The following is a 27670-nucleotide window of genomic DNA, read 5'->3' on the forward strand; positions in this document are numbered from 1 at the left end:
TCATCTGTTCTTAAACAGGAACCATCAACAAAGTAAACCAAATCAGATTCAGGCAGAGGAACATCTTTTATATCCTGCCGGGGTTTGGTGCAATAATCTACAACATCCAGGCACTCATGATCAATGTCAATTTCATTATTAACCTCAGTAACAACACCATCTGGCAATAATGTGGAAGGATTTAAATTCACACTTCTTGCAATAGAAACATTATCTGATCCCAGAATTGTTTTCTCGTATTTTGTTAATCTGTTACTAGTTAAATATTGAGTTTTGCTTCTGGTAAGAAGAATTTCAATCGAATGAGGTACATATACCTTTACAGGAAATCCCATAATGATTCCTTCACTCTGCTCAAGGCTTACACTTGTTGCAGCCACTGCTTTTAACCCCTTCGGTGCTCATGACGGAACGGCTCTGTCATGAGCGTCGGTTGGCCTGTGCTCATGACGGAACCGTTCCGTCATGAGTCCATAGGTTCTTTAGAACCTTCAGCACCGCAGAGGAATTTGCGCAGCACTGAAAGGGTTAAGCAACCTGGCAAAGCCTTTGCAACAGGGTCCAAAACAGCTGAGAAATAAGCAATTGGCTTTCTCAGTTTTCCATGTCTCTGGATCAAGACTGACAGTGCACAACCTTCCCTTTCACTGCAGTATAACTCAAATTCTTTTTCATAGTCTGGCATTCCCAAGGCTGGAGCTTCACACAAACTTCTTTTTAACTCTTCAAAAGCCTCCAATTCAGTTTTTGTCAATCTAATTGGATCCTTTATGTCTGCTTTTGTCAGTCTTTGCAGTGGTTTTGCAATTACCGAAAATCCACTAATCCACTAATGACAGTAACCAACCATTCCCAGAAACATTCTTTCGGGGGCTGTATTTCTCGAATCATTTTAATTCTTTCTATAGTCACTTATCTGGTTCCCTTTGCAATTCTGTGACCAAGATATTTTACCTCTTGTTTGCAAAACTGTAATTTTGCAGGTGACACTTTATGTCCTTCATCTGCCAATCGATTTAAAAGGGTAATGGTGTCTGTTACACAATTTTCCCGTGACTTTGCTGCTACAAGCAAGTCATCAATATACTGGACCAATGTTGAATTTCCAGGTAAAATCAGATCTTCCAGGGATTTCTTTAATAACTGATTAAAAATAGATGGACTTTCAGTATACCCCTGTGGGATACGACACCATGCTAAAATGCGGTTCTGGAACCTAAATGCAAAAATTTGTTGGCTTTCTGGATGCAGTGGAACTGTAAAGAATGCATTACATAGGTCTATGACCGTATACCATTCTGCATCGTGCGGAATCTGATAAAGAATTACCGCAGGGTTTGGAACAATTGGGCAACATGGTACAATAATCTGATTAATTTTTCTTAAATCCTGAACAATTCTGTAAGTTCCGTTTGGCTTTTTAATACCCATAATCGGTGAATTACATGGGCTGCTCAATCTCTTTTAAAACACCTTGATTTATGAATTTCTCAATCACTGGAATGACTCCTTCAATTGTTTCAGCTTTCATTTTATACTGAGGCACATTCGGAAAATCTATTCCTTGTTTTACAGTAATTCTTACTGGATCCACATGTTTCATGAGACCCATATCATTTCCAGTTAAGTCCCAAATTGCTGGATTGACTGGCTTTTTAAGCTCTTTAGGCAAATTGTTTTTGTCAAAAGCAGGAAATAATTTACTTTCCTCTTCAACCATCAACATTGTCAATTTGTAAAGACCATCCACTTCTGAAGTTTGCAACTCAATACCATCCGGTGAACAATAAATTCTACAGTTCATTTTACAAAGAATATCACGACCTAACAAATTTACAGGACTACTGTCACAAACTAGAAACCTGTGTTTATCTTTATAATTCCCAATTTCAACTTTTACAGGCTCAGTCAACCTTGTTTTAATCTGCTGATTTGCTACACCTACAACTTAGATACACTCACCAGAGAGAGGAAGGTTTTCAATTTCTGCTGATCTAACAGTAGAACGGGTAGCTCCTGTGTCCACAAGAAAAGTGACATCAATATCGTTCACTTTATCATTAACAAATGGACTAGCCTGGTCTACCTCAAGAGTGGGTCCAAGCACACACTCTTCCTCCTCTCTCAGGCACCGTCATGAGTAATCTTCTGATCAATCATTCACTTCATTATCTTTCAACCAAAATTGTTGAGAAACATTTGACACATTCGTTTTTGACAAAGAGTTTACCTGATTACCTCCACAGAAACCAGTTTCTGGTGTATACCTTTGCGCATTTACACAATTTGGAAATGGTGCTGGTGGAATCTGGCTCTGCTGATTGGCTACCTGTCGCTGCTGACTTAATTCGTTTAACTGCTGCTGTAGCTGTTGCTGCTGATTTACCTCACTCTGCATCTGTGAATTCAATGAAGTATTTTTAAAATTTCTGGGCGGATTTTTATACTTGCGCTTCCAGTGTCCAATTTCGCCACAATTAAAACATGGGAGCTTCTGTTTTAGCTCTTCAATATTCACATTAAATTTAGTTTTGTTATTAAAATTATTTTTAAATTTGCCTTGATTCTGATACACATTTTTATTTTCAAAAGCCATCTGCTATTGCTCAGCTACCTTCACTTGTGCCCACATAGCCTTTTCTTTAAGGTTTTTCTGTTTTGCATCAATCTCATCACTGCGATATTTTGCTTTTCTCAGGATATCATCAACTGAAAGTGATTGCCATCCCACAATTCCATGTTTAATCATTTCACTGATTTCAGGTCTCAGACCAAAAACAAATCTGTAAATAAAGTGGCTCATGTCTTTTTCACTTAATTTTTCATAGCCACTATACTGTTTAAAGACTAACAGTAATCTTTCATAAAATGAATGTACTGACTCTTTTGGCTCTTGGTTTGTTCTGTCAATTTTAACCCAATCTACTTCTTTCGGGGGAATTTTCCCTTTCAGCCAATAAATTACTTTATTGTATATTTCCATGACATCTTTCGAGGGAGCACCTGTAATTGTGTCTCGAGCAGGTTCTTCTTTGGGCCAACTCACAGAAATTTTACATTCTGTCCAAAGATCTGATGGGACAACAATATCAAAGAATCCATCCAGATCGATCCACAGAACTTTTGACACTTTGATGAATCTGTCTACCTGACGATACCATTCCAAAGGCTTTTCTCTCAGCCGAGGAAAATCATTAGTAAACAACAGAATATCCTGTCTTGACCAAGGGACATGCACATATCCCCCACCTGCTATTTCCCTCATTGGAAATTCAGAAACTGTTTCACCTCTGACTCTTTTGTCCTGTTCTTTATTCTTTGACCATTTTATTCTCCATTTACCTAATTCTCCTAATCTTTTGAGAAAAGCTATCAATTCCTTAATATGGGTTATTCTTCCAGATGTATTGAGATTATCAATATCTTTCTCAGAAAAATCCACTCTGTAATGTTTCTGCAAATGTTTCTGTTTACTTAAATCAATTTCTAATTCAGCGGCCATTTCTTCCAGTTGTTCATATCTGTTTTTCATTTTCCACTGAATGTTTTTACAAATAAAAAGTTCATCATCCTGATACAATCTTAAATTGTCAGTACCAATTGTGCCAATAATTAATTCCTCCAAATCCGCTTTTAATTTCGCAACATCAAGCTTTTTAAATTCAGGAGCTTCTGGAGATAATGCACTTTGTGTTAAATCTATTTTATTTAGACTTCTTTCTGAAGTAGCTGAATCAGATTCTGCTACAGATGGTGTCTGACAACCTGTCAAGCTTTGATTAAAAGTTAAATTTGGCATCACAGATTTTTCCCTATGAATTTCTGAAAGTTCCGAATAAAATTTCTCAGCCACTTTTTGAATTTCTGCATTCAATGGAACTGTCAACGCTGAATGTCTATTCTTTCCCTGCTCAAAAACTGGTACAACAGGACCAATCGTTACTGGTACTGTCACTGCTTCCATCCCTTTTGTTAATTGTTGAATTAAATCTTCTTTTGCTCTATTATAATTTGAAATTTCTGGCATATCAGCAAGTTTTTCTCGGTTTCTCAGAAAATCATTTCTCTGTTCAGGAATTCTGTTTTCTCTGGGTGTAATAGAACTATTTATTGACCCTACTCTCTCAGGTAGTTTTAAAAATCTAGGTGAACCTTCATCAGTTCCTTCCCTAGCAGGTGCACTTGGAGAATTTCCTATAGAAACTCTCGGGGTGGACTGTGAATCTGCTTGATAAGGTGGCGGTTTGCGTTTCGTAGAATAAATATCTTCTAAAACTGCATCATCTAATTCCTCATCATGTCTACTTTTCTTTTGAATTTTATTTTGACCTGGTTCTTCAGTAATCATTATTCTCACTGGGTACAGACCCTCATACATGTCTGCTTTTCTCCAGCGTCTCACTTTGTCCTCATGTGTCTCTCTATTTACAATATATTTTGAGTTTCTAGGTGCTGAGCATTTGCTTTCACGTTCTAATTCCATCATCTCAACTTTCCATTCAACTAAAGCTTCAAATTGTGTAGGTCTAGGCTTCGGCATAAGAGCCATAATTTTTTCTCTTAAGTTTCTCAAAATGTTCATATTAAATGACCCATCCTCTGGCCAGGCTAATACGCCGTCATTTTTTGTATAATGCATCCAATTTTCAAACCAAATTACAGTATGATAACCATATTCACCTTCCATATAGGCTGCGGGTGTTTTATACTTATGAAGTCATTTTCCACCACGCGTTTCAATTTTCTTGTCCGGCGTAAATACATTTTTCATTTTCTGAAACCATGAAGGCTTCGTTTTCTCTTTATCGTACCAATAACTCATGTTTTTAAACAAATTTGCTTATTCTTAAAGATCGTATTGTTTTTCTTGATGTTCCGCTACTCTAGCCAATCCGTGCGCGAAAAACACCTACAAGCCAATCAGGTTAAGCTACGTCACCACCTTGCTCAACCAATAGAAATGCTGTATTCAGAATAGACCAATCAGCTGTCAGCTCGTCACTGTCACGTGAACCAATCAGTGCACTTGCTGTGACGTATATTAGCCAATCACAGCGCGAACCCAATGACGTACACTGCTGCTGCAGCTTCGCTGTGTGTCACTCCGTAAACTCACCCCTCCTTCACAAAAACTTTTCACAGCGCCATTTTAAACAATTCTTTTCAATGAACTTCAGTTAGTAACTACAAATAAACAAACCATTTCTCTGTTTCTCTGAAAAAGGATAGTTTTTAACAGTCATTCAGAATTCCTCTTCCATGAAATAGACGACGCTATTTTCACAAACTCACGCATTCAAAATAGAAAACACTGATCGCGCACACACGAAATCTTGACAGGACTTTAACCAACCATAGAAATCCACAAACGCTAGTAAGAATAGACGAGGCTTTCTTACCCTTCACTTAAGCTCGAATAATTCTATTACTTTTTTCACAGAAAGTTTTAAAACTGGCTCACCAAGCCCCTATACTTAATGCTACAATTTTATAGACAACCCTCACTATACATTCAACCAGTCACATCTAAGGTCCCTAAACTTGTGTTGTACGTCCGCAACACTTGTGATATATTCTATACCACAATTTTGAAACAGATCAAATGCACTGTGTAACTCTGTGACACTACTCTTGCCGGCAATAACCAGGAATTTTTCACACTGCAGGAAAAATCCTTTCGACTACATACAACAAGTGTACAAACTTAACAACATGTTTTAGACATGTATCCTATGTAATTAACATGTAACATGTCAGTTACCATAGCAACCGAACTCTGCTACCAGAAGATTTGATCCAGCTCCCCTATAGAAATTCTGTCTCAACTACACTATTCATTACCTAATACTCACCATACTATAATATTACCAAAGGCCCATGAAACTGAGACAGAAATATTGAGCAACTGAATCATGTGGCCTAATTAATCAAGCTATTTAAACTCTATATGTACATTATATACAACTGCAGTATAATATTCTGATCATTAATAAACAAAGAAACAAATAATTAAGTCACTTTTGGCCAATGAATCTACTGATGGTAACGACTAAAATAATCAAGACCAGCTTGACGTTTTAAGTCTTTTATTTTTAAAAGATAAAGCTTTTAATTTTCATTCTCTTTATTAGCTCATTTAATATTTGCAAACACTTTTATTAAATCAATATCTTTTTATTTCAGGTTAATGGCACAAAAGTCTGACATTTCAAAATTGCTCAAAATCATGAATAAAGCAAGGAAAAATCCTAATTCCCTAAATTAAGCTTTCTGACCTGTAAAGGAAAAGACATTCAAATGCATTAAGTAATCTTACGTGTCCCAAGAAATCGGACAGCACTTCGCCCTCAGGAACAGTCAGCCCCGCTCCTCTCAAAGGGCTTAGTCTTTATACCTTTCTAACTCACTAATCTAACTAAAATGTAATTATTTTAATGTCTTTCAGCAACTTGATTGGTTGCTAGTCGTCAGACCATCTTGAGGCCACTTTTTCAACACACGAGAACGTCATTGCCATTGTCCTTTCACGTGAAGCGACACCGGCTTCCGAAGTTTGAAACATTTTATTTAAAACAGTTCATAGTTTCCTCCATAGCTTGGCTGATCCGCCGCTTGTCACTTCCTTAGCCTTGGAAAATAACTTTTCAGAGCACATTTTGCACAGTTGTTCTTGTTTTGACTTCGGTTTATTCAAAGAAATGTCTTTATGGAAAAGCTTTCCAACATGGCTGTGCTTCGCTCATCTCTGTCAGGCTAACCATCACAGGCCTCAAGCCTCATTCTGTTACCCACCCACCATTGCTAATGTTAACCCTTTATTATATGTTACCTAGCAAAAAGCACAAAGAAAAGCAGCATTTTATAAAATCTACCATTCTTCATAAAGTCCAGCAGGATTCTTCATATATCTGAAAAAGATAAACAGACCCAACGTAGACGAAAGCACGTATAAAATAAGCACATGCCATTAATTAATCAGCAAAAACCACAGTTGATGGACAGAATGTAGAACAATGTCATACATTCACCCCAGTACAAGGATCTGGGCCTAAATCCATCGTTTTTTTGCACTCCACACCACCCTGGGTTAGACACTTGGCTATATGCAAATCAGCTCTGACCCTGTGCCTCATGGGAACAGTCCAGTCCGAACTACCAAGCCATGTCTTTCCCAGACCGGAATCAAGCATCCAAGGACCGGTTTCTGGCTATCAGCCTTCATCAGCCTGGATAGCTTGACTCCAGTGGTGTGGAGAGCCTGGGACTCACGTCTGAGTATACCCAGCACACTCGGGGTGAAAATTGCAAAAAACACAGTTGATGGACAGAATGTAGAACAATGTCATACATTCACCCCAGTACAAGGATCTGGGCCTAAATCCATCGTTTTATTGCACTCTACACCACCCTGGGTTAGACACTGGCCAGCTCTGACCCTGTGCCTCATGGGAACAGTCCAGTCCGAACTACCAAGCCATGTCTTTCCCAGACCGGAATCAAGCATCCAAGGACCGGTTTCTGGCTATCAGCCTTCATCAGCCTGGATAGCTATACTCCAGTTGTGTGGTGTGGAGTGCAAAAAAACTATGGATTTGCATATAGCCATGTCTGAACTGGGGTGGCAGAGTGGGCTAAAGAACGGTGATGGATTAAACCCAGATCTTTTGACTGGGTGTAAGTGTTTGATTGGTTCAGATGCTCCGTCCATTACCACCCCCTTTTGTACCGCTTTTGGCCGCCATAAGTGTGGCAGGGTATGCTCAGACGTGAGTCCCTTGCTCACTTTGCCACTGGATTCAAGCAAGCCGGGCTGAAAACGGCTGGAATGCCAGAAACCGGTCCTCGGAAGCTTGTTTCCGGTCCAGGCAAGGCATGGCTTGGCAGTTCGGGCTGGACTGTTCCCATGAGGCACAGGGTCAGACTGATTTGCATATAGCCATGTCTGAACTTGGGTGGCAGAGTGGGCTAAAGAATGGTGATGGATTAAACCCAGATCTTTTGACTGGGTGTGAGTGTTTGATTGGTTCAAATGCTCCGTCCATTACCACCCCCTTTTGTACCGCTTCATGACTTCATTGACACTCTAGGCCTGGTGGACTGCTGGAGACTGTTGCACCCCGCTCAGCTGCAATACACGTTCCATTCTGGCGCTCATGGTAGCCTCTCGAGGAACGATTATGTTTTGGTACCTGCTGCACAGGCGCCCTCTGTCACTGAGGTTAAACATATGGCTCGGGGAATCTCTGATTACTCTCCTCTATGGCTTCGGATTGAATTGTCTTCGGGGACCGAGGGGCGGGTAGCCCGATGAACCCCTGGTATCTCTGAAACCCTAAAACTCGTCATGATTTGATAAAGTCACTTGATCAATATTTTTTTAGAGAATGAGGGCTCTGTTTCGTCTGCAGTGTCACTTTGGGAGGCTTTTAAAACAGTTCTTAGGGGCCAAGCCCTGTCGCTGATTTCGGGCGTTAAGAAACAGAGAGATGAGGATGTAGTGAAGGTCGAGACTGAGATAGCAGACCTGGAGTTGGACCTAGAGCAGGAGATTACCCGCGCTATGATGCATTAATTGCGATTAAAACAGTTGGAATACAGGGCGTTGGTTACGGACGCGGCTAGGGCCATGAGTAGAGAGAAACAGGGACGTCTATATGATGTGGGAGATAAAGCAGGTAAACTGATAGCATGGTTGGATAAGAGGGACAGAGCTAGTCGTGTGGTGCCTGAGATTGTGATGGCGAGTGGTGCACGGGTCACTGACCCTGTGGGAATTGTTGAGTGCTTTGCAGATCATTTTCAGACGGTGTACTCCCCTGTGTCGGACAGGCCGGAGGAGGACTCCCACTTATTGTTGCGGGACATTGCTCTGCCGAGTCTTTCAGATGCAGATAGAGAGCAAATGGATAGTGCAATAACCGCTGATGAGGTAGCTCTTGCGATACGCTCCCTGCGGTCTGGTAAAGCCATGGGTCCTAACGGTCTGCCGATAGAGTTATACGAGTGGCGGCCTGACAAGATAGCTCCCTATTTGAGTGATATGTTTCTAGAGTCTTGTGAGTGTGGTTCTCTCCCCCGTGATCAGCGACTCGCGACGACTGTTGTTATACATAAGGAGGGGAAACCGAGGGATAAGTGTGCGTCGTACCGACCAATATCTCTTTTGAATGCCGAGCCTAAGATTCTTGCAAAAGTATTGGCTAATCGATTGATCACTGTTATTAGCGATCTGATCCATCCGGATCAATCCGGTTTTATTCCCCATAGAAACACTGCGCTGAATCTTAGGCTTCTGTCTTCACGGAGTTCTCACGAGGGCTGCAACACTACGTGAGCCGGCAATTTTGGCATCGTTGGATGCCACGATGGCTTTTGATACTATTGAATAGCCATATCTGTGGGCTGCGTTGGCTAAATTTGGGTTTGGTCCCGGTTTTATTGGCTGGGTGCAGCTCCTTTACGAGGATCCCCTTGCGCAAATTGTGGTGAACGGTCACGTCTCAGTTCCGTTTGGTCTCTGGCGCGGTACTCGTCAGGGGTGTCCCTTATCACCGCTCCTGTTCGCCCTAGCCCTTGAGCCCCTCGCTGCATGGATCCACTGGGAGCCCTCGATGAGGGGTATTCAGTGGTCCTCTGAGTATGAAGATCGCATCTCGCTTTACGCGAATGACATTTTGCTATATCTGACTTCACCCAGGAAATAGTTGATAGTTTCAGGCGATGTCCTGGCCTCTTTTGGTAGAAACTCGGGATTGATTATTAATTGGACAAAATCCTATCTGTACGTTCTTTCTGGCGACGTCCCCCTCCTTCCGCGTAACTGCCCCATCCAGGTGACACAGACGGGATTTAAATATCTCGGCATCTGTGTCTCAAGGGACCCTGTAACTCGGTATGAGCAGAATCTTCTCCCACCTCTGACCGGATTGAAGCAGGACGTCGCGGGTTGGCGTAAGCTCCCTCTTTCGCGGCTTGGACGCGCGGCCCTCTTTAAGATGATGTCTCTGCCTCGTGTTCTTTATGCCCTCCAAAACCCTCTTGATATAGTCCCTGCTAGTTATTTTCGTAAAGTTGAAGGTCTTCAAGGGAAACTGATATGGGACGGTAGACCTCGCATTGCGCTCGCCAAACTAATGCTCCTGTGGTACGAAGGGGGTATTGCTATCCCCGACATCAAACTATATTATTGGGCGTCTCAATTGGGGGCCATTAATCACGGTATGTATGGTCCTGAATTGAACCCTGCTTTCGCTATGGATAGATGGCTGCTGCCTGGGGGTAACTACTATAGGGTGCTGTACTCGAAATCAGTGGTCAAGTCTTTGTCGGGGCCTACAAAATATCTTGGCATCTGTATCTCTATGGACCCTGTAACTTGGTATGAGCAGAATCTTCTCCCACCTCTGACCAGATTGAAGCAGGACGTCGTGGGTTGGCGTAAGCTCCCGCTTTCACTGCTTGGACGCGGCCCTCTTTAAGATGATGTCTCTGCCTCATTTTCTTTATGCCCTCCAAAACACTCTTGATACAGTCCCTGCTAGTTATTTTCGTAAAGTTGAAGGTCTTCAAAGGAAACTGATATGGGACGATAGACCTCGCATTGGGCTCGCCAAACTAACGCTCCTGTGGCGTGACGGGGGTATTGCTCTCCCCGACATCAAACAATAATATTGGGCATCTCAATTGGGGCCATTAATCACGGTATGTATGGTCCTGAATTGAACCCTGCTTTCGCTATGGATAGATGGCTGCTGCCTGGGGGTAACTACTATAGGGCGCTGTACTCGAAATCAGTGGTCAAGTCTTTGTCGGGGCCTACGAAGACGGCAGTTCGTATATGGCAAGAGGCAACTAATTTGATGGGATGGAAGGACCGCTTAACTTTAGCGACCCCACTTTTCGACTCTGATAGACTTGGTAAACTTGGAAGACTAAGGGGTTTGATAAGTGGGACCGCATTGGTATTAGCAAGGTGGGAGACCTCTGGGTTAAGGGACAAGTGAAATCGTTTGAGACTTTAAGGACGTAGTTTGTATTAGGGAACTCGGAGTACTTCCGCTATGTCCAAGTTCGCCATGCCTTGATGTCAGTCTTTTCGGTAGTGGAGGTAGTCCCTGAGTCGTCCCCGCTTGAAGATAGATTGTTGGACGGTGATGTTCCAGACAGTACTATCTCTCTTGTCTATAAAACGTTGACCAATGATAGGTCGGACCTCCTGCTGCCCTTACGTCATCTCTGGGTCCGTGACGGCCTCGAATTGGATGACGAGGACTAGCAATCGGCGATCTCCTCTCCCAAGGAGGTCGCGATTCCAGCGAGACTTCGACTGGTCCAGCTTAAGATTCTTCACAGAGTGTACATCACGGGCCCCCGTCTGGTTGGATGGGCTTTTCCGAGGAGGGTCTGTGTAGGCGGGGATGTGGGCAGGTGGGGACATTTCTTCATATTATTTGGGAATGTCAGGAAGTCGTGGCTTATTGGAGCGGGGTGTACGATGTAATGAAAGAGGTGACGGGTATTGCCCTCTTACCGGAGGCCAGGCGCTGCTTGTTAAATGTCTGGGAACCTACAGATTATAACGTAGCACAGACCCAGTGGGCAACCCTAGGGGCCATGATTGCTAAGCAGGATTTTGCACAGTTGTGGGGTCCCAGAGGCCTCCTACAGTTGAAGTATGGAAGGAAAACATGGACTGGTGCATGTTTAGGGAAAAAATGGTGTATCTAGCCCGGGGCCGCACCCGGAAATGGCATAGAGTGTGGGGGCCATGGAACAGGTATCGTGAAGACATATGTACACCGCCTGCAGTGGATAGCATTGATATTCCACTCTCCCCCTGACCCCACATTAATGTTTGCACTATTGTCTGTTTACTGCTTTGCCCCTATTCCCCTCCCTTCCTCGTATTGAATATTGATTATTTGATGTACTGTTTATCCATCCTCGTTTGAACAAAGCACTCTGTATATTATTTTCTTGCCTTGCTTGTTATATTTAATAAAAATAAATATTTTAAAAAAACCTGCAGCACACTCATCTTCCACATAGAACTACATTCCATGGATCCTAACCTACCACAGTACGGTGCACTCTAAAGTCAGTCAGTCAGTCATAAAACTTTTATTCGGTTGCCTCAAGTTTTTTAGGAACCATAAAAAGTACATGTAACAAAAAGCGATACAAAGAACAATGCATTTAAAAACAGCAGCGGAAAAAGTCAAGACAACATACAATTTTAAAACCGTTATTTAGAAAAAGTTTTCATTCAAGTTAAAATTCATTAACTCGCTAAGCGAAATTTGATAAAATACGAGTGCTTAAAAACTAGATTATTCATAATTACGGCGGTATTTTATACATGATTTAAGAAAGCTAGCTACGCACTTGGCCCTATTTTCGGATTCTAGATATTGTAAAGCCAAATAAGCAGGGCGGCAGGATCTCAAACCCATAGAACGCAGCAGTGGAATAATCCAGCGCTTGCGAGGAAACTCGTAAAATCTACAGAACAATGTTACATGGAGTGTAGACTGGGCCGATTTACCATCACATGGACACCTAATAACATTATTATACCAGTCCTACTGCTTCGGAAAAGAGACTATTTGAAAAAAAGAATTAAAACGAAACCTTGTCAAAAGATATTTTTTATATGCACTTAAGTGAAATGTAAGATAAGGTTGGATACCTAGGGCATTTTGAACGGTTAGAATCTGAACATTTGAAACTTTATTCACTTCTTGCAGTAGACGCAATTCCCTTAAGTGGCCTAAACATAGCTTTTTTAGATTTTTCCTTGTAATGTCCACCATAGTTGAGGGCTCTAAAAAGTATGAGATACAATCCAAATCTCTAAAGAAGTTTCTCACATAAACGAGCCAAGGGATTTTTATCCAGTTTGGCAGGCCCAAGTAGTCCGTAATAAGAGAGCGGGTCAAATGGCACTGCGTCGTTGTCTAAACTCGGTGCCACAAGAGAATGGGGTGGATTCTGATGTTATCTGTTAGGTAGTCCATACCTCTATGTGGCAACCGTAGGTTGGTGCACTTTGTGGTACTGCCAGCAAGTATCTGATGAATCCGTTCTCGACCATTTGTAGAGTGTCTATGTCCGCGTGACCCCAGACCCCAGCTCCGTAGACAGCTACGCTGTGGTATTTAGCGTAGTATATTTTCATTAATTCTGCTGTGGCGGGCTTCCCCAGTTTCTGTGAAAAAGAGACTAACGCAGTAGTTACTCTTTGGAAAAGTAGTTTCTTGCTACTCATAGCCTGTTTCCAACACATTTTATTATCAACTAAAATACCTAGATAAGGATACACCTTGGTACACTCCAGCTTTGTTTTATCTATGTAAATTGGAATTGGCTTCTTTGACCTAGTACCAGTATGCATGACAAAGGTTTTTTTTGATATTCTAAAGTCATTAATCCACTCTACAGCACAACAGACTAATGTGTACAAACAATTGCACTACATCACAACTAAAAGTCACGATCCGAAACTGCATTCCTGAGATCTCTATCCTATTACTCCGTACTTCATCTGCCTACATTGATGCACGACTCTGTACTACAACATAGCAAAGCTAATCTTCCAAGCCTTGCTCTTTGAATAACCCTCTACGCTCAACTTGGATGCTACAGCAAAAAAAACCAATCCTCCCACCAAACTAAAGACAGTAGCCTACACGGCACAGCACCATAAGGAGAAGAAGCCACCACACTGCACTTCATCCTAGGGACACTATCACACTGCTTTCTAGGGGTACAAACCTGCATGCTGCACTGCCCCATAGATATACTAGCCACGGCACTGCATTACATCATAGCAAAAGTTAGCCAAAACAATATATTACATTGTAGGAAGACGCACATCACATTGCACTCCATTTCAGGGACACCAGTCTACTTTACTGCATGTTGGGTCCACAAAACACCACAACACTCTACTGCTTCCAATTGACAGGAAGCTATACATGTCTCACTGCATCGTAGCGTCTCTATATTGTGCCCAATGTATGCTAACACATGGTGCGGCACTATAACAAAATCTCCTCTGCATGTTAGTGACATGAGCTAAACACAAAATATCCCATAGGCACTCAACCAGCACAGTATCCAGCATCATCGTGACACTTACTACGCTGCACTGCAGTCTAAGGATAGTAATGCTCTACACCCTGAGAAGACAAATCTACCATTATGCACTGCATTGACAAGGGACACTAACCAATGCCACCGAATTGCATCATGGGAAAATTCCTTACAATGGCAGTTCTGGTAAATAATGCCAAGGTCAAATCATTCTTAGGTAGTGATACACAACTACATCTGAATCAGGACTTTAAAAGCTACACCCTCCTTTAAGGGGAGGTGATATAAACATCACTCTGACAGGAGATTGGAATCAAAGAACAATGCAGGCATTTTCCATTCTACCTAATCAGAAAACCCAGTCGCCTAGTCATTGCCTAATAGTGTCTACTTAAGTACTTGACTTTGATATCTGCTACAGGCTCTTAGATTGTACTACTAAATGGAAAGTGGCAATGTAAAAAAAACGGAATCAGGAAATGTGGGAAAAAAAGCCTTCTGTATAGAAGTGGGAGACACTTGTCTTCAGAAAATAATTGAAGAGTAGTATTAGAAACCTGAAGGCTTCTCCTCAGACCAATTTATAATAATTTCTTACGGGACATGCTTAACGGGTTTAACTTTGAAATTTAAAAAGGCAGACAAAGTGGGGAAAGTGCTTTTTTCATAGCATGCCAGGTTTAACACAGGAATCATATAAAATGACAAAATAAAAATACCAGAGGACTTTAAACAAAGATGGCTTATGAAAGAAATAATCTACTTTGCAACAGATTGAAGACCATCTATTACTGAACATCTTCCCCCCAGTCCGTGGCTCTGCAAGTTCATATAGTTGCAATGCTGATGGCTGCTGAAAAGCAGCACTAGTGTTTCATGCCACATGTGCCAACAGCAGCGAGGCGAGTAGCAACAGACAAACAAGTGGAACTGCTAAAGCTCTTGTGTTAGAAATTTTAAAGACCCTAAATATCAACATCCTTCTCTCACTCCTGGCAGAATAACAGTCGCAAACTACCAGAGCAATCCTCACAGAGTACCAGTCACATGCAACCAAAAGCATTGTTGTCCCCTCACATACTACTATTCTTGCACTACCCCTAAATCTACAACACCCATGAGAGTGGGGTTTCTAGGCAGGTCTTGAGTAATTGTAGAAAGGGGTTGATGTGAAGCATGATTTGTTTTCTATTTGGTATTTTTGTCTAGGTCCCTATAGTGTTACCACTTTTGCACATTTACTTTACATGTAAAGTTGATTTTTTTTATATCAGTGTTGCTTTATATTGAACAGTTAACTTGTGTCTGTGGTATTGATCAGGATGCAACTCTGAGGTCTGTAGTGGCCAGTTATATTATTATTTATTATGTATATCTGAGGGATAATGGCATCAAATGTCACTCCTCTGTGCTTTCCACCAGCTGATACTATTAAACGAAGAACACAGCGACAAATTGGTCCATTATTTGAGAGGAGTGAGAACCCACATCAAATAATAATCACATTCCTTGTCCGAGTTAACAGCTGAAGTCAATAACTAAACCTGTGTTCAACTACATGGTAGCTGTGGCACAAGGCAGGCAGGCTTATCTTAGAGGCAAAGTATAGAGGATTTACACAGCACTCAAACACACCACAGGAAAACTCCCAAACCAATTCAGGTCAATAGAGAATAGTTTAATAAATAAAATGATACAAAAACAACAAAAATCCAATTAGTAGAACAGGAGATATGAGTTTGTAAAGTTTGGCATAAAAATAGAGCTAAAAAGCGCTAAGCACCACTTGCGGGTATCTGGTCACGCTAGACTGGGTCAAAGTCAAAGTTCAAGACCGGCCGCGATGGACTGCCAGCTGGATAGAGGGACAAGGTTTGTGCCACTGTCAACGAGGCGGGAAAAGCTCAGAGCGGCCAAAGTTGGTAGCCCTTGCCCAGGAAGGCTTGCACATTGGTCGGCTACAGATTGGCTTCCGGCACAGTAAAGACCCCTATGTTTGAACTTAGAACTTAGAACCTTTTGTGGAAGGCGAATCTCCTTCAGCTGGGAAAACCAGCTCTTTGTATCTGTCTGGTGATTCAATATCGACAGCATTAGAGTGATCCTGGTCTGCAGTCAGTTCTTCAGAAGAAAAGTTGGCATCTCACCACAGGGGGGAGCCATCAGTAGTCAGGTAACAGCTGGACATTGGAAGAAAAGGTCCTTTGGTTTTAGGCATGACCAAGACAACTTTCTTAAAGTGTTTTTTTTTTTCAAAATAGTAATGTAAAGTCTGACCTTACCATTAAACTGGATTTTAAATTACTATTAAAATGAGTCCTTAAATTGTTTTTCCAGCTGTACTCAACATGAATTTAGCACTTATTCAGCGTAATAGTATAAACCAGTGTTAGCCTATAGGAGAGCCAGCGTTGGCACATTGAAAAACAACTTTGAGGGGTTTTCACTGCAAGGACATGTAAAACATTATTGTTGCCATGACATAATTTTAAATACCATGCACCCTGCCTTCCTGGCCAGTAAGGTCTATTTTAGGGTGACTTACAGATTTTAAAAAGAAAGCTTTAGACTTGTCAAAAGAGGGGTTTGACAGGTTGAAATGGCAGATTAAAACTGGACATCTTAGCTGCAGTGGCAGCCATAGAGACTGGTTTTTACAGTGCTACTTTAGAGGGTGGCACAATGAGAGCGGATGCCCACTCATTGTATTTAATTTACAGACCCTACAAACATATAGTATTATATAATAGGGACTTACAAATAAATTAAATGTGCTAATCCGGAGTATTCTAATTTTAACATGCTTGAAAGATAAGCCTGGACACTTTACCACTAGTTAGCAGGGGTAAACGTGTGTAGAGTCCTATGGCCAACAAAAATGGGTTCAGCAAAAGAAGGCAAACATCTGGGGGAAAAGCACGCAAAAGTTGGTCATTTCTGAAAAACATCATATCCAAAAGTTAATGACTTTTATGTCACTGTTTATTGCTTTTATAAGTAGTTCCTTAATGGTGAAGTCACAAAATTCCGATAGATGGCGTTCAAAGAACAAGTTTGTATTCTGATAATTTTTACTTTTTGTTTGACAATCCTGCAAGACACAAACAGGAGAATTATGTCACACACAAATCGAATGTACACAATATCACAGATATGTCAACAATGTACAGTATCCCTATGAACAATATGCAATGTAACATTATCCCAAGTATAATACCGTAATGTGCTTGGTAACAATTTGATTATGAGACAATTGTTTCTCATTTTACTCACCAAGAGAAAAACCCTGGACTTCTTTTTTGTGCACTGTACAAATTGTTTTACTTACTCATCCAGACATACATACATGGGGCTATTTACATTAGCTGCAGTGTTAAAATGACCTATTCATATTACACATGGAAATTATTTTTTACTTTTCCATATCTAGCTTTTCACTTAGCCCAAATTGACAAATGCAAAGACTTGCCAATCCAGTATCTGTATGTAAATGTAAATGTACAGGAATTTATATAGTGCAAATCACCAAGCGGTTTCTAAGCGCTTGCTTAGGGAACCCGTCCTGGTATTCCCCTGTGAGATAACCCCAGCAGGGTATCCGCAAGGTGAAAGCCAGGCATCCCGCCGCGAGGGGCCGTTGTGGAGATTAAGCAAGCTATTGCCCAGAGTCGCAGAGTGTGAACCCGTGAATCGAGTAGGCACCAGAGCGAGAATTGTCGAGTCCATGGACATTTTAGGACTCAAGACCCCGCCGAGCCGGGAATTGAACCCTGGTTCCGGGCTGACCTCTGCTTCCAGGTCTGCCTCCTCTAACCAATGAGCCGCACTTCTCCAAATGGTTGTAGTAGTGTCTGTCAATCTCCCTAAGTATCCTCAGACAAAAAAACAGTTTCAAAACATTATCTGTATCTCTAGTTGTCCAGAAAAGTTCTAGATAAGTTCTAAGTGCCACTGCAATCACTTTGCTGTAGAATGGTAAAGGTTTCAAAACACAGATGCCAATGGTTGGAGGATACCTACAGATAGATCCAGTTGCCAAAAAAAGAGATAGATCATATTCATCTCCCACCAATCATGTCCAAACGATAGCAGGTGACCACAGAGACTTGCAGCCTTTCTTCCTGAGGTTCTGTCAGTAGAGATTTTAGTACCTGGAAGTCTGGGTATGTTGGTGAACAGTCCTGGATCCCTGCTCGACCTGCTTTGAACTGAAGGTGGGCAATGCAAACATTTCTCTGGCACGAATGAGGAGAGTAGAACAGACATTTGAGGGAGCTGGGACACGGGCCAGGGCACCATCCAGGAGGTGTTAAGAGGTAAAATTTAGATCCCATAGGGCTGGAGGAGCACAGGGAGTGTGAATGTGTCCCTAAATACTGGTGTCTAATTAGGAAGAGTGGATTCGCTCTACAGGAGTCAGAGAATACAGGCTGTGGCAGTAAAAGGATGATGGTAAGAATTGTACACGTTGGCGAGTAAAAAAAAAAGGGCAAGTGGCACAAGTTATTTCTACTAATGGTCAGAAGAGATGGGTAGACAATATTCTCACAGCAGGGAGTGGATTGAGATATTTGAGATGAATATGAGTTTAGGGATAAAGAGAGAATTCCACTAATTAAGGGTTGTGAATGGAAATAGAATATTTTTGCAATGTAAAAAAGAAACCAACTCTGGCATTAAAGGAGAGATTCAGAAGAGTGCCCTGGTGTGGAATATGGCAGAGGCACATATATAAAAACTACCCTGAGTTATACTTTGAATGGGGACAGATGTCCTATAACTAAAATAGGACATGGGGGTAATGTGGTGGATTTGTGTCCAGATCCTGCAGCTAATGGAAAGTTTCTGTGGCTGTCAGGCACATGGGTACAGATCTTGACACTAAACAAATAGGCAGGAGAACAGACCATGCCACTACCCTGGACAATGATACATATTGAAATCCCAAGCTGGCACTACCACAGATGATAAAGTCTAGACATTAATACTGATGTCACGGGCATACGCTAATGCTTAAAGGGGAAGAGGAACCGGGTCTAGGAAGCACTATATTCATCCATTCTTATTACATCAGTAGTACTAGTCCTCATCCACTTTTTGCTCTCACTGTAAAGTACCATGTCAAGTTGGTGTACAGTGCTAGAAACTATGCCATAGAAAGAAAGCAGGAAGAGTCATAATGTATGTGGACCCCAGAAACAAGCCCCTGTTTGCTACTGAGCTTCCCCTGTGGCCTGACCTTTCACTACCTTATCCAAGGCTAACCGGACACACCACGTGTGCCATGAGTGGAGCACTGAAAGAAATAATCAATGTAAGTAGAGGAGACCTAAGCCTTATAAAGCATAATGTCGGACAGCAGGAGAGAAATATACTCCTACCCTAATGTGAGCCCCATGCTTTGCCAAAAAGCAGGAGGTCATCAGGTGGATGGCAGCAGGAATGGCAGAAATGGCTCTAAAGTAACATTCTCTTAAGGACCAAAAGAGCATCCAAATTCCATTTGAAATATAGTATAATTTGTCAAAACAAATGTTGCCATACATTTGGAAACCTATGTATGCATTTGTCGCAAATGTCAATGGATATACATTTTCTCATGGTGAAATTCTTCCATGACTCGAATTTGACAGTGATGTTGAAAGTTACACTTAACAGGGCAAATTAAGGCAGAAATAATTGTAGGGCTCGAGTAATAGTCTTTCTCATCATAAGAGGATGTTTACACTGACCCCATTTTAAATCACACCGGCGCCACCACTGGGCATTTGTTTTCCAGGTCATCAGAGTTGTGCTGAACCCAAGGCAGGAGACTATGGGGCATATGTATCAAGCCCTTTTCCCGTTCGCAAACGGGCCGATTCTCAGAATCGGCCCGTTTGCGAACGGGAAAAGGCCTTTTGGGATGTATCATCCCAAAAGGGCATCGCAAATTAGAAAATCGCAAAATTTGCGATTCTCTACTTTGGGATTGCATTCAAGGAATCGCAAATTGCGATTCCTTAAATGCAATGTAGGAAGCACAGAAAAATTGCGATTTGGCCTTAAGGAATCGCAAATTACCACCAACTTCAAGCCACAAGTGCAGACATACATATTTCAGGGGTGCAACAGGGTGTCCTTTTGGCACCCTTGCAATCTTGAAATTGCATTCTCAATTTGCAATTCTCTAATTTGTAATTGCAAATTTAGAATGTCTTCCCATTCATTCCTATGGGCCTCCTAGCCCATAGGAATGAATGGGAAGGTATTCCTTATTCGCGAATGTCAATTTGCGATTCGCAAATAAGGAATATGTAGGATTCGCAAAATATTTAAGAAATCCTACATACATTTATTTATTTATTAAACTTGTATGGCGCAAACAGCTACCCAAAAAGGGTTTCCTGGCGCCTGAGAGCACAGTAGCCTGGATGGAATAATATAACAGAGGTTGTTCAAGGTTACTGATCGAACAATCAGGTCTTTATCACTTTGCGGAACCTGGAGAGACTTTCCTCCTTATGTATGTAAAGTGGAAGTGAGTTCCAGATAGTGGGGCCCTGATGGGCAAAGGATCTTCCTCCCACCCTGGAGAGCTTGAATCTAGGTACACAGAACTTTTCTGCTGATTGGGACCGTAAGTTTCTTGTAGGGATATAAGGACTAGCTAGTGTCTGAAGGTATTTAGGAGCGGTGCCTGATTTGATTTTAAACATGTAGTTTAAAGCCTTGAATCTGATACGATTTTCCACCCTCAGCCAGTGCAGTTCACGCACGTAGGGGGACACGCTGGTGTTTTTAGGTATATGGCAAAGAAGTCGGGCAGCCATGTTTTGTACCAGCTGCAGTCTTTTTAAGACTGCCTTGTTTGCCCCAAATACAAGATGTTCCCGTAGTCAAGCCGGGATGTAATTAAGGCATTGACTACTGTTTTTTGCATATGGATGGGCAACATCCACAGGATCTTCTTGAGCCATTTTATGATAGTAAAGCAGAGACCCACTACTTTGCTTGCCTGTTGCTTCATGGACAATGTATTGTCCAAAATTACTCCCAAATTTCTTGCATAAGGCACTGGTGTTGGCAGATCTCCCATCTGGGCAGGCCAGATGGGAGACATTGCATTTTGCGATTCTCTAATTGCGATTCTCTAAAAATCGCAATTTGAGAATCGCAAAAGTCTTTTTTGATACATATGCCCCTTAGTGACTCTGAAAGAGGAGTAAGGTGTATTGAGGGTAGTTCCCAATCATTGCTACCAGATGCCCTAAACACGTTGCTAACATAAGGATGTCATCCAAGCTGACTGTCATGTGGTCTCAGCCTCTCACAAGATAAGAAATTATAGCAACGGAGCACTCTATCAGTTGTATTTACAAACTCACTTGGTTCACTTGGTTTTCCTGTTTAAAACGTGTCTGTAATAATGCAACAAAAAAAGTGAAGAGAACAAATTATTAATACAGCCTTATGTGTTCTCTTCACTTGTTTTCTTGCATTAATATAGGCATGTTTCAAATAGAAAGACTGTGTGAACTTTGGACTTTGTTTAATACAACGTGATAGAATGATCACTGCAGGAGCAGCATATTTTGAGGCAGTTTTTAATTCGATTATTTATTGTTTAAAGAGGCGAACACAGCAGTGGCCCACAAACAGTCACCTGTGCCACCCCTCATTGGACAACATAGACTCAGCTGGGTCGGGCCCTCATCCGTAGACAGGGCCGGCTTTAGCACTAGTGGCGCCCGGTGCGACAATCGTTTTTGGCGCACCCACACCCCATGACCGCCTCCTCGTTTTCTCTCACTACCACCGGGCATAAGTGCCCATTATCTCTCCAAGCACAAGTTATTGCTAAACACAGCGCCTCCCCCTGTGGTCGGCGCCCCCTCCATAGGTCAGCGACAGGTGAGACTGCACCAGTGGCACTGCCACAAAGCCAGCCCTGTCTGTAGGACACTTTTCCCTGCCTGGGTTATTGCTTACTCTCTGTGCTGCCTCCTGACTAATTCTGTCTCAGGGCCCCTAGTCTTTAATCCTTCGAGACAGACAAGCAGCAGGAAAGGCAGACTGTTGCAGCACATACTACCATACCGGGCCAGCCCACTGGCATTTCAGTTACAGGTGCGGATGGCGCAGCAAACTTAGGAGAATCAGGTGTGGTTCACTTATCCTGAGGGAAAGAGAAGGCATGGTCTCTGGTGGCCAACCAGACAATGGTGCTGGACTGTGATGGTTCGACCTGGGGATGGTCTTGGAGGACCTGGTGTGACCTGTCAGCGAATGGAGCAGCAATCGCCATATGACTGGTGGGACGAGAGCATTTATGATGAAATGCCAAGCCGAGTGGGCAGCATAGGATTGAGAGAACTTGGGAGGACGATTGTGGGTTGGACTATGATGAGGGGGAGAAGCCTGAAGAAGGGTAGTTGTTTGAGCCATATGAAGGCACTGAGGTGCACAGTGCTGCTGAGAGGCTGAGAGGTGATGGGCCAGCGGGGGTCACACTAGTGAAGTGTCCTTTAGTACAGGATAGAATGAGGGATACAGCAGTCCTAGTGTGTCAAGCTAAGGCGACAGTCACCAGGCAGGCAATGGAGTGGCATGCCTCTGTCAGGGACGGCTCTAGGGCGGTGGGACCGGTACCACCGCACCGGGTGCTGACTCTTCGAGGGGGCACCGTGTTTGGAAATATTTTATGGTTTTAAAAGCAGCTGCGGCTGCATTGCTGGCCTCTGGCAATTTTCATACAACAATGAAAATGTCAAGATAACTGCGGTGATTAAAGTTCTTTCTGAAACGAGAAGGAATTTTTGTCTAGTAGGAGTTTTAACTCATTTTATGGTAGCACAGAGGGATAATATGCCTGCTGCAAGGAATGTGTACCATTCGGATTACAAAGTGCATATAGTTTAATTAGGCCAGTGCTTTTGTCAGAGAGATCCTTTTGTTACTAGCAGTGTAGATGTTAAAATCCTAATATGGAACAGTGAGCTACTAACTGTCATCAAAGAAAATCCTCATTATTAAATGTAACCCCCAACCATGGGGTTATGCTTTAGATTCCGAGTCGGTACTACTCCAGACAAACTCTTAAACTATACTGTCTACCAGTACGGATGACATGTGACTCACCTTGTAGTCTTCTGACTTATGTAACATTTCCTATACACTGATTTAATTTTATACACATATGATTGATTGTCTCTGTGTAATGTGTGTGACATGAAGTGCTCTGACACCCTACAGTAGGTGGAGCTATATAACTACTTAAATACATCTGAGAGAGAGTGGTTATGGAGACTTGAGGGGGCAATGTTAAAGGGTTGTCGCATAGGGCCCACCAGCGCTAAAGCCGGCCCTGCTTCTGTGCGGGCACCGTCCTAGCGACCAGGTAAGCAGATAGGGGTGAAAATACAAACTGTCATGATTTAAACGGGGGAAAAGGTTGGCACTGAGGACGGCCAGGTGGTGAAACAGAACATATGTAACAAACAAGGGGTGGAGACAGATGAGAAAGGAGCAGACAAGGAAGACATGGTAGAGAAAAAGAGGAAATGCAAGGCGGCAGAGGGGAAGGGTGCAAATGGACACAGATAGCACCGGTTGCAAGGACACAGAGACAGAGAAGGACAATGGAGGCGCGAAAAAGGAAGATTCAGAGGGTGAGAAGATGGAAATTAAGGGGCTAAATATAAAACACACTGCCTTACATGGGCATAACCAAGCCTTTGGGGCTCACCTGATGGGGGACACGAAGGAACGAATATGGAAAGGGGACTATATGAAGGTATTTAAACTGTTGCACAGAGAGATACAAGCTAAAGAATGGTTAAGAGAGGAGGAGTATGAGCTGGCAAAGAGGCCTGGATTCTCGGTCACTATAGAAAGTTAAACAGTGGCATTTTTGATACACACCAGTGTCTACTGTGTAAAAGTCCCTGAGCAATGTGCGTTGTTGTTTAAGTACATAGAGGTCATTCATAAGGTGCACATCATGTTTGGGGGATGCACATGGGTACGGTATATTGAGGAATTTAGAGCACATTTGACGGAATATGCGGAGGGTAAGTAGGGCAAGCTGGTTAATAATTTGAGCCTACAAACAATGGTACCAGCGCAATCCAGGCCAACAGTGTTTACTGTCAGTGGGTTACTGGTGAGATAACGACCCTTTCAGGGGGAGTACCACCGATGGAGGGGTGGGGATGACAGGTAAGGGATAGGCAGCACAGAGAAGAGCGTGTTGGGCATACAACCGCAGATTGTGTACTAGGAAATATTGCAAGTTTAGACAGGAGTGTTCGAAATGCGCTGCCAGACATCCCTGGTACATTGTTAGGGTTATGCAGGAGGGCTGCAGGGGCAGCAAGGGGGCTAGAGGCAGCAATCGGTGCAAAGGGGAAGGCGGGCACAGGGACCTGTGGGGAAGGGCTCATATGCCAAATAAACTGGATAGGCTCTGGTTTTAGCTCCAATGGTATACCAGGCAGGATGAAGGGCGATTACTGCTCGAGGGGTTTTAACAAGGGCTTTGATTGGGGTACTCGGGACCAAGGAACAAGAGATGGGTGGAAAATTTGAAATCCATGAGGGAACACCACTAGCGGGGATAAAGAAGTGAGAGAAGGCAGGATGGCAGGCCCATTCAATGTCAGACCTTTGGAACATGTTAATATTATCAGCTGTTATGGTATAACAATGTATATAGCACACTAATGCCCATGGGTGTCTAGGCACTTCCGGTTCGCGTGCTGTGTCAGAAAAAAAGTAGTTTCTAAAAAACTAGTTTCTAAAAAGCCATGTCTTGAGTAGTTTCCTAAACTCAAGCAGGGAAGAGATTGTCCTAAGAGAAAGTGGAAGGGAGTTCCATACCTTGATAGTACTATACCTGAAACTCCTCCCACCCCAGTTAGTCCTTTTAACTCTGGAGGTGGGCATCAGGAAGCCATTTGCTGAGTGGTTTACTTGGAGAATACCAGCTGAAAGAGTCCCAAAAAAATTGTGGACCTTCTCTGTAAAGGGCCTTATGTGCGATGCAGAGAGCCTTGAATATAACACAGTGGCCAATTGGCAGCCAATGCAATTCCTGAAACCCTGCCCTAATGGACTGGTATTTGGGAACATCCAGAACTAGTATAGCGGCTGCATTTTGTACCGCTTGCAGTCTTCTAAGTAGGTTTGATTGCAGGTTGATGTAAAGGCCATTGCAGTAATCCAATTGGGATAAAACACAGGGAGGTCAGAAACAATGTGCTGGTATGTTTAGGGATAAATGGGAGAATTTTACATAAGGTTCTAATGGTGAGAAATGAGGAAGACACCACCTTACAAATCTGAGACTTAAAATTGAGTTTCTCATCTATAATGACCCCCACATTTTTATCTTTAGCCACTGGTGTAGGAGGGGGCCGAGAGTGTCTGGCCACCTAGCTGGTGACCGTAGTGGGAAGAGATTTCCAAACAACACCACCTCAGTTTTGATTTACCTGTAGGTGTGGTGCCAAAGATAGAGAAAGGGCAGTTTCGGGTATTCAACATATTTTTGGGCGAGAATGTCACTCTTGTTTTGTGTTTCTTACTCTTCATTTGACATAGCCATAGAGTTTGAGCACAGAGAACGCCCTGGGGCGCAGACGGCTAGAGCAGCATTAAGTCGGCTTTTTACTTGATGGAAGGGCACCTGGCAGATTTCAAACTGTTAGGTAAACAGTTGAGAGGACAAAGGTATGTGGAGAAAGCCCTAGCAAAGGCCTGTTCCATTTCATGTGCGTTGGTCAAATAATTCAGCTCCTCTTTTCTACAATGGATGTTCATATTTGTGACAGGTCACAAACAGGTGATATAATACTTGGATAATTTCTTTTTTATTTATGCTCCTGGCTCCATGGACTGGGAACGGATGTTGATGAGTTTTAAGGAGCTCCAGACGGATGTGGGGGTTCTGCTGGCTGAAAAAAAACTGAGGCTTCAAGTGTTAGACTAGAAATAATGATGTTCATACATTGCTCTATGCAAGTCAGCATTTGCTGCACCATTTTGTATTTGGGTGCCATTTTGTATTGTGATCTAAACTAATGCCTTGCTGTTTCCGAGAAATACCCTCATCTTATACAATTCTGCTAAGCTGAGTCTTGCTTCACTAATGAATGCACTGTTCTTATTAGCACACACCTTTCGCACTAGATAGAGGCCCTCTCCCACTTGTCTAGTGGCAGGAACGGCCAGATTAACCTTGAATAGTAGATAGTGTGTGCCCGGCCTCAGAATTGAAACTTGCTCCCTGTATTTCTTTGTTCAGCTGCATCTGCTTGAAAAATTCCACTATGGGCATGTTTTAGCCCAGTTGTGAGATGTACATAATGTATCTTTATGCTTGCTGATGTCAGTCCCTCTGCCGCACTCCTAGCGACTGGGCAGACCGCGCTCCACTCTGAGTGAATTTGAATAACTCCTGTACTATTGCTTCTTGCTCACACGATGTTTCTGATATATAGCTGTTCCCTTGTATTTGGAAAAGATCATTTTTATGTATATTTTTAATAATATTCTGATGTTTTGCTCAACAGTATAATGAACTTGTTATTTTTATCAAACTTTTATTGTACTGTCTTAACCTGCGTGTACTTTTATGGATGTATTAATTCCGAATAAAGATCATTTGACTTGACTTGACTTGAATAAAACAGTTATTGGTTTGTATTCTCTACTGTCTGACCGACTCTTCATTTAGTATGGAAGGCTGAGAGGTGGCTGTGAGTGACCCGAGTGGCCCTAATTGGGCCATTTCCTTTAGAAGTAAGGTTTTGATATTTTTAGGCATAGAGATCGACGAGGTAAAGCAGGAAGCAAATATGTCAGAAGACAAAAAGTGGGCAATGATGCAATTGATTGACATCATGTTGAGCAGGAAAAGTGCGGGAAGTGCAGGTAATCTCAACTTTGCATGCAGGGTGGTGAGGGCAGGAAGGACATTTTGTAGAATTCTTAAAGGCTGAGGGGCATATTTACAAGATCCTGTGCCGCCGCTGCAGTGTGGTGCTCCATATTTACATGGCGACGTAAAGCCACCCTGAGTGGCTTTTCATTGCCTTGTAAATATAGTCCCTTTTCATGCAGCACTTTGCGTGAAAGGAGCCAAGGGTGTTGTTGTGGGTGTTCCCACGCAACACCCATGGATTCTGCTGTATTCCCAGATTTACAACATTTTGTAACCTGGGAATGCATCAGAATCCGAGTCGTAAGGAGGTGCAATGAGGAGTAATACTTACATTTCTCCTTGTTCTTTCCTCTTTGTATGCAACACCTGACATGCTTGTTTTTGTTCAGGAAGGGTCTTCCTTCACAAAAACAATCTCCCCTAAAATGTAAACACCTCTGCACCATGGCACAAGGGTGTCTGCCTGCCAGCCAATTGTGCGCAAGCAAAGGGGAAAGCACAGGGATGTGACCTATTGTTGTAAATAGGACTCTTCCCTGTGCTTTGAAAGTGACGCTGTGAGGTGGAGCCAAATGGCTTATGGTGCTGCGCTGCGTCACTTCCTTGTAAATAAGGCCCTGAGTGTTTCTGAGTGGCGGCTTACCAATAGGT

At 42.6% G+C, this 27670-nt stretch overlaps 1 protein-coding gene across 6 annotated transcripts in view; it reads right to left on the reverse strand.

Annotated features, from left to right (window-relative positions):
* Window positions 1–15757: 15757 nt before the first annotated feature.
* TMEM40 (transmembrane protein 40) overlaps window positions 15758–27670 on the reverse strand; it is a 141064-nt gene continuing 129151 nt past the window's right edge. For 5 of the 6 annotated variants that reach the window (XM_086939150.1, XM_086939151.1, XM_086939153.1 and 2 more), the window contains one exon: window positions 15758–17185. In XM_086939150.1, coding sequence (XP_086795276.1) covers window positions 17166–17185 — 20 coding nt within the window. In that variant the 3' untranslated portion in view covers window positions 15758–17165. The remainder of the gene's footprint in view (window positions 17186–27670) is intronic. The other variant, XM_086939152.1, reaches the window with a different exon arrangement.

The sequence above is a fragment of the Lissotriton vulgaris genome, chromosome 9, assembly GCF_964263255.1.
Source record: "Lissotriton vulgaris chromosome 9, aLisVul1.2, whole genome shotgun sequence".
Classification (NCBI taxonomy): Eukaryota; Metazoa; Chordata; class Amphibia; order Caudata; family Salamandridae; genus Lissotriton; species Lissotriton vulgaris.